Genomic DNA, 11,840 nt, shown 5'->3' with positions numbered 1-11,840 from the left:
CACCCACAACGTGACAAGACAAGAAAAAGAATCTACAAGGGAACTGCAACACGATAGAATTCAAGAATTTTCTCTGACCCAATTGCTCCCTGTCGCGCACAAACACATACAACATTCATGTATTCAAAGTTCAAACATTAGATAATCGAATCGGTTACTAGAATTCAGATCGGATCATCAAAATAGTTCAAGCTTTTTGTAATACGCATGAAGCATTGGAGCATGAGGCGAAACCAGCAAGTGATATTAACGCGCCAGAACAAGCGTCTGAGACTTGCTGCTATTGATTCTGTGTAGCATTCGAATCTGTTGGATAATGGGATTTTTGTTTTTATAAATAAAAATGTATGGGCCAAGATATGGATTATTGGGCCGGGCTTAGTTAGTTTGTTGGGTTGCTGAGCCTTGTTATAGGTGAGCTAGTGGGTCTATTGGCAATTTGGTTCTTGAGTACAAATTTCAATGCTGAAAGAATGTGAAACTCTTGTGTAGTTCATTGCCTTTCTATTGAATAATAATAATAATAATAATAATAATAATAATAATAATAATAATAATAGTACTAAAGATAAAAACATTTAAACGAAACATTTAAACGAATTAGGTCTTCGCACTAGCTTGTCGTGAATTGGTTACTGGATCCTCTAGCTTGTCTGGGATTTAATAATAGAATATCTAATGAGGGTAATATAATAGTATGTGATATCAGTTATAGAGATGTTTTGGAGCTGCAGCAGTCGAATGACAGAAGTATAATATAATGTTGCAGTGACAGAAACAGCACAAATTGACTGCTTTTATGGAAAGCTTTGGAGTTTTTGTCTTGGTGAATAAGCTGATAAATAGGTTTTGGTATGTATTATGTGGTGTTTTGATCAGACTTACTCTTTTGGGAGGCATTGTATCAGGGGGGATGTTTTCTTTATTCTCATAAATACTTAACCTCTGTTGGTGATTTGGAACACATCTTGTGCGACAAATTCTGTTTCAATAAAAAATTTCCTTCAAGAAAAATATATAAAACTTCAACAACCTCTTTATATACATAGACATTAATTTATAAAATGTTGATTCCACACGGTTGAACCTTTCACCAATTTCATGTCAGTAACATAAGATGATCCAAATCGGATAAATATATACTACACTCACAGCATACAGATCCTGGAACTATAATCGAACAATTACAGGTAGAGAACCAACCGACTTTTATTTCATGAATCAACAGTGAGAAAAAATTCAATAGACACAAGCTTACGGGTCAGTGCATGCTAAGCAAAAAGGAGAAAGACAAGAAAACAGAACAGTGACCATTGGTGTATTTACAAACTATCCCTATGAAAAAGAAAAAAAAAAAGCAGTAAAGGGTTGAGTTCAATTTTCAGACATCCTTGTATAGTATCTGAAATTTTGGTATACTTTCTGGCGGGAGAGGACAATTCACAATAAGCTTTCCCTTCATCGCTCCTCTAAATATTGCCTGCAGGAATATAGAAACAGTTTTGTGAATACTGATGATAACCCCCTGAAGAGCAAACATTTCCAGATTCCCACCAGAGACTGGTAATTTGTAAATTGTTTTGAGATTTTTGCGAATGATAGTATTAAAACAGAAACAAAAGAATTCTATTAGAACACTGAAATTCATGGGCCCGTTTGATTCCTTTTTACTTTTTTGTTTCAAAAATTGTTTTCTAAAACAATTCCACACTACACAGGATCCTGTTTCTCATTCAAAATCTCTTTTAAGTTTTTGAAAAGTGTTTCCAAAACAAGTGTTTTAAGGACCAAAAACCAAAAATAGCTGGGAGATGTTTTCTCATCCTCTTCTGTTTTCTTCAAGGGCTCATGAGACAAACTTCTATAAATATCTTTAAATTTGTGCTTAACCTAACTCAACCCCTTGCACAAGCTTTATAAGCATTACTTAGTCTTATCTCTAGTTGATGTGTGACTAAACACACCCCGTCACACCCAGTACAATTAAGGTGCTATAGCCCAAAGAAGCCACAATAACGCGGGGCCTTCAAGAGAATGATTCAAAGTTATTGCAGGGTGGAACCATGCAGTACCAGACATGAGATAGATCTTCCAAAGAACAGGGTTTTTTTCTAATAAGCCAATTCATTCGGGACCCCGCAGATCCACTCTTTTTTCTATTCAAAGATCAGCCTTTTGCCTCTGTGTTTTCACATCAACAATTCTTTACAGATGAAGAGATGTCAAGGGAATATTTTACTTCCCAAACAGATCTTCCTACATCTACATATAAACACTGGTTTATCAAGAATACACAAGAAAAACATTTTGAATTGTTGATTCATAGTCAGAGATGGCTTAGAATCAATAGTTCATTATCTAATGAATTTTTCCATTCTAATACTCTATCTGAGAGTTATCAATATTTATCAAATCTGTTCCTATCTAAAGAAGCACTATTGGATCAAAAGACAAAGATGTTGTTGAGAAAAAGATGGTTTTTCCCAGATGAGATGGTTGTTGCTATCTGTTCCAATAATGAATCATTGGTTTAACTGAATAACTAAAAGAAAAAATAGAAAACAGAAATAGGTGAGTGCAATTAAGATGACTTCCAGCAAAACAAAAATGTAGTTAGGGGTTGAACACTTTCAAATGTGCTTAGAGACAAATTTTAGAAAACAGAAAAGTGTTTTTGAAAATAATAAACAAACAAGGCCTAATTGTTGCCAAAGAAAGATGTACTCAATTTATTAAGGACAGATCTAGGAACTAACACTTGAATAAAACTAAAATTTGAAACATTTGACAGAGCAAAACTCCCATTTTCTATCTAACAAAGAACCACTTCCTCCTCTCCTACTAGTCTAGTGGGCTTATTTCGTACAAACCTTTAGTGTGTTTTTTCTTTATTAATTTGTATTATTCATTTTTATTAGAAATGAAGCACAAGGATGGCTCTGGTCCGTCTCTGGCAAGGACTCCTATGTATTGAAGGATTTATAATGAAATGGAACGAAAAAGTGATATATATTAGCAATTATAAAAAACTATCCTCCTGGGGTTCCCCTTGCAATTAAACTATAAGTACAAACACCAAAAGTGGGTAAAGTTATAAAGAAGCTAACCAAACACCAAATAAATGAACCCTAGATATACAACTATGCATCTCCCATCCAATTATCAAGGGAAGAAAAAGAAAAAGATCAAGTACTAGAAAATTGAAATCAATTTACAACTGGCTAAGACAGTTAAAACAAATACAGTTAATAAAAGAGGAAAGCATGCTAGCAAATAGCAGTGCTCACACAAGCCAGTAAGTCATTTCTAAATTCTAAGCATTGACGATTTTGCCCACCATCCAAAGGGGTCTGCTATCTACATGTCCTCTCAACAAACTAAGACTAGCTATCAAACAGACCCTTTCTCATTAAAACCTTAAATGGCCTCTTGATTATACTTTGATGAAGTTTAGAGGACAAGATTTATAAAACAAAAAATAAGAGAAAAAGGAAGCAGATGTTGACAAATAAAAGTAGGATTATCTTCTTTGATAATTTTAGTATCTGCAAGACTAAAAGCTTACTTTTATGCTTTTACTTCATAGTATTAGTTACTACTTTAACAATAAATTCAGTGCTAAATAATTAATGACTAGCACTTAAAAACAATTTATGATCATGACAATCAGATCAAAAATCAACATGAATACCCTGTTAGTCCAATAAACAAGAATATGTACCTCTACAACATCTACGAAGTCTTGCTTTGCGTAAAAAGCACCAATCCATTTAGTATGATCAGCAGTCCTACATATAGTAGCAATAAGTGTCAAAAGACTTCTCCCTAAATTAATCGATACAAGTCAGAATACAAGATAATCACGGCCCAGCAATTTAGGGGAATCGCTTTGTCGTACCAAGCGCAACGACAAGATGACCACACTTCACTAAAATACTTGTTCAACTTTTACAGAATAAAAGATTACAAAACAAAAAATCAGTATTATGTATTTAGACAAACCCATTCATGTCTTGCATAACTTCACTGTCCACATCAAATCATTCAATACCCGGTACTTTCTCAAAGAACAATAGAATAACAACAAGAACAATAATAGAATGAAAACCTCATTACTTTTCGAAATTTGAAATTTTTCCTGTAACCAGCAATACTTTTCAATGTGAATCTTAACAATAAGCAAATCATCTAACACAATATTTACCACGTGTAACATAATAAAACGAAACAAACACAAGTCAAACCGAAGAAGTATGCCAGAAATTGAAGCCAACAAACAAAAGAGCATGGACCATACCCATAATCCATTTTCATGTGATGAGCATTGAAAAAGAACACTGTAGATGGTATCAAAGTGATGTCAAAATACTTGAGATAGACTTGAATCTCCTCAGAGTCAACATCAACCAGTGCCACAGTGGCAAACTTGGACACATCCCTTGCTGCTTTAGAAAGCTGTGTCAACAAGAAAAAAACACAACAAATGACTTTGATTATGGCAGAGTGTGAAATTAAATAAAAAAATATTCTAATTTTGACAAAGAAATAACAAAATTAGAATGCATAGGAAACAGATAAAAACATAAACATACAATGTGATCTTGCTGGAGACAGACAAGGTCAGAGGCACGACCAAAGCGGAGGACCACGACTTTATCAAAGGTGTCTCTGATGATGGTATCCACCTCTTTCTTCTTCGTAAATGTTGTTAACATGTCACTCATTTTCCTTCACCAAAATATTTTAATATTCAATCAAATTCACATACACTATGCTTTGATGATTGATAAATACAAAACCTGTTTTCCAAAGTCTGGCCAAAATTTTCAACAACAAAAGAAAAAGAAAAGGATTGATGAACACGAGTTTTCGCACTGTAAGGTTTGCAAAACCTTGGTGTATCAAATTGGTATAGGTTTAAACTAGAGGAAAACTTATGGAATAAGCATTGGTGGCAGTGAGAAGGAATTTAGAGAGAGAGAGAGAGCAAGATTGGCCACGAATCAATGAAGAGCTTCGAGAGACACGGGAACGATGAAAAGTATAACTCGCCGCTGTGTGTTTCGTTTAACCTTTTCTATCCCTCTCTCTGTATATAAACTAGTAGCTTTAATTCATCAGTTTTTATAGTTTTTAAATTTATTTTTTTAGTTGTTATAATTAATAAATGAAATTTTATATTTTAATTTTTAAAAGATTTTTTTCGTTAAAATTATTTAATTAAAAAATTTTAACGGTAAGAACATTGTGAGAATTAAGATATGAATGCTAGAAAAAATTCACATATTAACTTTCATTGAATAAAAAATCCTATAGGAACTAAAATTGATAAATTTAAAAACGATAAAAACTAAATCGATAATTAAACAAAACTTGTATAAAGTTATAAATTATAATAAGTAAGATTAGTTATCTCCAATGATTTCCGTTTTTTAAGAGTTATCAACCAAGATCATTTTAGGAATTTTGATCAAATCACATCTTTAGAGATCTTACTTATCTTTTGTTTAGTTCAATTTATTTTTAAATTTATTTTCATTTTGTAATGCTATATTACAATATAAATTATTTATTATGAATTTAAAATATCATTTATATGTTCAATAATAATTATTTTTCTTTTGTCTAAATTATCTATCTAGTTCAAGTAGAATAAGATGACTATCATGCATGCCCAAGACTCAAAATTGAGAGTTTTGATTAAACTGAAATAATTTTATGTCAGTTAATCTTTTTGTTTGGTAGTTATTTTTATAAATTTTAATATAATTCATATATTCAATTCTCTATCTTTTATATATAAAAAAATCATAATGATATAATAATAATAATAATCTCGAATGACAGTATTTTTAGGAATCTTTCTAACTTTTGTATATATAAATTATAATGTAACTTATATGGCTGATCTTGAAATAGTAATGTTTTTAGATAATGTGGATGATTCATGTTTTAGTGTATTACGGTACTAGACAAAAGACTAGTTGGGTCAATTTAGTTATTTTTCTAGCAAAAGGAAAAGTTTATGATTTTCAACATGGATAGGAATTAGGATGCTTAGGTACTACGGGGACATTTTTGTTAAGAAGTCTGACTTTGATCTTGGAGTATACATATGTTTTTTCTAGTAAAGAAAAGAGTTTAATGGTGATGCATTATTGGGACACATATTAGGGTTACTCACTACAAGCTAACACTAGGCTACATTACATGTAAGGCTAAATATATTTCATTTCATAAGAATCTCAATCATTATAAAGCTGGAATGTATACTATTGTGTCTCTAACGGACACAACATCTTGTCCAAACACTTGGCCATAATCAAGCCTTGGAGAAAAAGCCAAAAGAAGTTTGAAGGATATTCAAATGTAGTCTTTGAATTTTCTGGGCCTGGATGAAGTGGTCTTTGTATCCATTATTGTCTCCCCAAGAGAGACCTTGTTCTCAAGGTTGCAGGAAGCAAGGAAGTTGGGTTGGAGCAGGGGGTTTTGGTGGGCCAAAGGGTCAAGTGAAAAAATGTGTTTGGTGGTAGGTGGGGTTGGTGTAGACACAAAAGAATAAAGTGGTAGTGGGATACCCGTGTCAAAAGCAAGTTAATAGTCAGAAAATAGACCCATAATTGTGCAATTTAAAGAGCTCTACTTGGTGGTTTTCATCAGAAGATGGCCCAAAATAAGGCTCAAGGGCTCGAAGGAAAGAAAACCAATCAGTGAGTTGATTATTATGGTACATCCATTTCAACCAACTCAAGGCATCCCCTTGCATAAAAAACACAGCCATAGGAAGGTGATTTTCCCAAGGAACTTGGCAAAAAGAAAAATATTGGGGTATGCCTGAAAGATCCAATCCAAAGGATTGGTGTCATTGAAAGGGTTCAGCGAAAATTTGGGAAAAGGAAAAGGGTTAGGCTTTGGTGTGCGGGAAGTGGTGGTGTTGGTGCTAATGTTTTGAATGGGAGAACAAGGAAAGGCTCTGATTCACCTAAGTGAAAACTTATGGCCTAATGAGTCTCTGATTCTAATGACTTCCGCCCCTCGTGTTTACTTCGACTTTACTTCCCTCGATTTCCCCAACAATCTATATATTCATGCTAAGGACGTAAGCGAAATAAGTGGGGAAGTAGGTTGATATAATGGGGAACAGAGGTGGTCCTCGCTTTTTCTTTTACGGGTGTAAAGATGCTTTCACTTTAACTTCATAAATGAAAGATAGTTTCTCTTTAACTTTATAAATGAATGATCCATCTCTGCATGTCTCAATTGTTATCTTGTCCTCATTGCATTATTAATTGGTGATGAAATATCTAGATTATGAAACACGTTGTGTCCTCCAGTAGAAGGCAGAGAAGTAGTTTTTTTCTTCTTCTTTTTAGTTATAAAAAATTACAAATAAAATTGTATACTGAGTGTTTTTTGGGGCTGTATGTAATTTTCTTTAATTCTAATTCTGCCTATTTGGGAATTTTGCATCTTCAAATTTTTGAATTTGTTATTTTAATTTATTGGTGCCTCTTGTCCTTCCAGGGATGATGTTGTTTGCTAAGACAGCAATTGTCGTGCTTGGAGATTTAGCTGATACTTTGGGCAGTAATACTGGCCCCTTGATTCAGCAGAAGGCGGAAAAACTTTTGACACAAACAGATTCTGTTCATAAGGAGTTCATGCCATTGCAAGAAGAGGTACAAATTTTGTTTTGGAGAAGAATCAGGAATTGAAGTTGCCAATAAGCAAAACAGAAGACAAAATGGAAGTAATGACAAATGAAATACAGAACCTATGCAAACACCTGTTAGACTAATTCAAAGGATCAGCATAACAGATAGCAAGAAACTTGCAAAACCTTTGAACAGAAAAATGCAAAGATTTCAATATTTAAACATTCGAAGGGAAGAAACACCATTATTGTTTTATTTTTCTTTTTCTTTAGCTGAGTGGGTGCAAAATAATTTTGTTACACTTATATTATCACCTTTTGGTTGTTCAGGATGGTGAGGATGATGATATTGTTCAATCCAAGTATGATTCAGATGAAGATTAGGGTGATTAAGGAGCAAATCCATTGTTGGTGCTACTTAATGATTAGGCAGAGCTCACCCAGGAGGAGATCATGAATAAGTGGTTTACTGAGGATGTCTTTGTTGAAGCTGCAGAGGAAGGAGACTTTAAGAAGGATTAGAGTAAAGATGAAATGGATATAGATGAGCCTAAGGAGAAGCTATCCATTGCCAAAAAGGTATAAGAAAATAAAACAGCAGCTCCAGCTGTGGTAACTCACCCTCAGCCTCAACCATCCAAGGCAGGGGATGATTTTGAAAAACTTGCTGCACCCAATACTGATTCAAATGATGATTCATCCTTTGATGGATGGGAAGAAGAAATTGAAGCCAAAGCTGAGATATTGGGTTATGCTAAGAAGATGATGAGGATCTGATTTGTAGGAAACATATCCCATTTAATGTATAGATTTGATTAGGATCTGATTTGTAGGAAACATATCCCATTTAGGAGAAACTTAACTCCTCTAATTATGTGTGATTATTACTATCAGTCTATATAAACGAGCATCTGTTGTGTTCTCTGACTCACAGTTTACACACAAATATCCCTCGGTTTATCCTATTTTACATAAACAAATTAATTTCCTATCCTAAACTAGAATATGACTACATGCGATAAAAAATTTCTTCAGAAACCAATGTCTGCTATGTAAAACTAGTAAACTGGTGTCTAAACAAAAGCTTAAGAATATGGAATTGAACAAAGTTAACAAAAATGGTAGCATGCAGCAAGCTTCATGTGCTTAATGATTCTCAGACAATGGTATGATTTGTAACACAAAATGTCATATCAATGGGGTATTTAAACCGGGATTTCCTAGATTTCCACCCTTTATATTTAACTTCATTGGGGATTTTTTGCCTATAACATTTAACACGCCAAAGCAAGGGACTAGGGTTAATGTGTTGAACTATGGTGCAACAGTTGAAATTGTTTTCCAAGGGACAACAAACCTTGTTGGAGGGACAGACCATCCCATCCATCTCCATGGCTACAGTTTCCATGTTGTTGGATATGGGTTAGGCAATTTTAACCAAAGCGTGGACCACATGAATTTCAATCTTGTTGATCCTCCTTATTTGAATACAGTGGTTGTGCCTATAAATGGATGGGCTGCCATTAGATTCGAGGCTGTAAACCCTGGTATGTGGCTTGGAATACCATCTTAATTCTATTAATTTGAATTTTTTTTTATTTTTCCATTTTTTGTTTTCTAAGTTGAGAGTTTAATTTTGTTACATGAATTGCATGCATGTGATTTCAATTACAGGAGTATGGTTTATGCACTGCCATCTAGAACGCCACTAATCTTGGGGTATGGAGACAGTTTTTATTGTGAAGGATGGAGAGTCTAAAAATCTAACATTGCCACCACCACCGCCAGACATGCCCCCATGTTGAAGAAAATTAAATTCTGGACTTTTCCAGTTTAGTGAACTTTGAAAACATTAAGTTACAAATTTGTTTTACCTTTTCTTTCAAGAAGGCGTGTATTGCAGATTTGGAGAAAAAAGTTCTCCGTGTGCTTTGATTTGTCATAACTTTGTTCTTTTATTATTTTTGGCACTTGTATTGCAGGGCTTTTCCATCAACATCTGACATTTATGGCATTAAATTCTCCTTTAATTATGATTTTCTTTCGGCTGTTGCTTTGGTGTCTTATCTTAATTTGTTTGGTTGAAGGGTGACATGACTGTCGCCAAGTCAAAATTGAAAGTAGCTAGGCTCAAACATGTCAAATGCTACATAGAGCAATTATCTTCATACAATTTGCATAACTATGGGAAAGAAACTCAAACATGTTGAAATTATATAGGATAGGTACGTAGGAAAAGGGAAATGATAAGGAAAAAAAATTGTTTCTTAGTGTTATATAAGCACCACATCACTAACTTCATTCCCATTTAACTTGATGGCAAACATTTAGAAGTTTCCTCCTTGACTCTCCCTAGGTTTAACTAGTTTCTAACATTGATTCTGACATAAAAATAACAATTAGTGCTTTTTACTAAAATAAGAAAACAAACAAAATAGAATTGGATTAAACAGGCAAACCATGAATCTTCAACTATTAATTTCAAATTCTGTAGCATACATGAATCGAATTAGTACAAATACAGTTTCATTTTCCTCATTTTGAATAGATAGCATGAAACTGTGAAGCAAGCAACTTCTCAAGCAACAGAAAAGATACCAGACCAAGAGCTTAGAGGTGACAATACAATCCACAAACTAGGTTTAAAATGAATTGAAGACCGAGAAGTACCCCGAGAAGATGAGATGAAGAGATATATGAAGTCAGGAAGATGAGAGAAAAACCCTTGCGAATTTGCAATTAAGGGCTCTTAACATAGGCTTGCTAACTTACTAGAGAAATGTATAATTGTTTAACTGTTATGGTTGGCTTGGAATCCTAGTGATGCTGCCAATGGAATCTAAAAACCATTTTGTTCAACACATCAATGGTGGACTGTTTGGTTTGCTGTTGTTTGGTATCTTCGGCTGCATAGAGATAGTGTTGTATTCATTCATGAAGTTGCTATTACAGATTTTGTGTTTGATATGATTAATTTAGATCTTGGTCGAGGTTGTCTAGAAGGATAAAGAACTTTTCATTCTCTTTGTATAAATAGTCAATGAATCTCAACCCATGGAATGCATGAAGAGAATGTAGGGTGTTAGACTGTTAGCCTAATGATGTTCATATAGTTGTGTGGGATTCTAGTACTTGTGCTGATAGGATTGCAGGTTAAGGAACAATAATATGTTTACTTGTATATGAGATACAATATACCCCATGTTTTTTGGTAATGAAAATTTTAGGTGAGTTGTGGACTAGGGATTTATAAGAGCCAGGGCATGAAAGGTCCTCACATAGGTAGTGAGATTGGAACCTAAATTATTTTTTTTGTAAACAGAATAATATATTTAACAAAAGAAAGCTGAACAAAAGCACAACGGAAGTCATGATTCAACAACATACATAGTCTCTTACATAAGCTCCCATAAAGAGACAAAAAAAGTGATGCATACCACACAAATCAGCACCAACATAAACAAGTCTCTAATGCAAAAACAAAAGCATACATCAAAAACCCCTGCTGCAGCAGACAATCAAACAATAGAATCCCTTCATCCAATATATAAAAGAATTAGCAGAAAAAAGGAAGCCTCGAAGGAAACAAGCCACTTTTAAGGAAAGTTAAGCAAGTGTAATTCCTTTCCAAACAGAGAAAACTTTCCACCATACTCAGTCCATAGATAGAGTGGAACCAACCCACCAATCGAAGTTAATTTCTAGAATCATTGCAAAAACACTTTAACATTTCATCATAGCATGTTACAGGCTACGAGATTCGTAAACTTACCGGTACGATGACCTAAGGCGCACAGCAGATAACACTTCTTCGAGATGGCAGACAGGTCACGGCAGGGGCGACCTCACTATGCGAGCTCCACTGCACAGAATGGACGTTGGCGAGAGAGCACGTTTCGAGGGACCTTCAGGGACTGGTGTTTAAGATAGGGAGAGTGAGGTTTGAGGGAGACCTCTATAGTTTGTATCTAAAAATGTTTAAAAAACCATTGTCTAAAAAAATACATGTCGCCAATAATAAAAAATATTATTGCAAGAGAAAAGCAATAGATAATTCTTTCATTTAGCTATCGAAATTTACAACTAACAATTTATAAACTACCTCAAAAAAAAAAAGTGATAGATAAAGTCTAAAATTTGTGTATGGGTTTTTAACTTTTTATATAAATTAATGTTTCAGATTAAA

General features: G+C 33.9%; 1 protein-coding gene across 1 annotated transcript; it reads right to left on the bottom strand.

Annotated features, from left to right (window-relative positions):
* Positions 1-1,208: 1,208 nt before the first annotated feature.
* Positions 1,209-11,591, bottom strand: LOC100306486 (uncharacterized). The gene is given in 5 exon segments (NM_001248801.2): positions 1,209-1,480; positions 3,722-3,788; positions 4,298-4,455; positions 4,593-4,728; positions 11,427-11,591. Coding segments are annotated over 4 exon segments (456 nt in total). The 5' UTR covers positions 4,725-4,728; positions 11,427-11,591; the 3' UTR covers positions 1,209-1,381.
* Between the last annotated feature and the right edge of the window lie 249 nt (positions 11,592-11,840).

This window comes from Glycine max, chromosome 20, assembly GCF_000004515.6.
Source record: "Glycine max cultivar Williams 82 chromosome 20, Glycine_max_v4.0, whole genome shotgun sequence".
Taxonomy (NCBI): domain Eukaryota; kingdom Viridiplantae; phylum Streptophyta; class Magnoliopsida; order Fabales; family Fabaceae; genus Glycine; species Glycine max.
The sequence above is the reverse complement of the archived record's forward strand: the minus strand, read 5'-3'. Positions and strand labels throughout refer to the sequence as shown.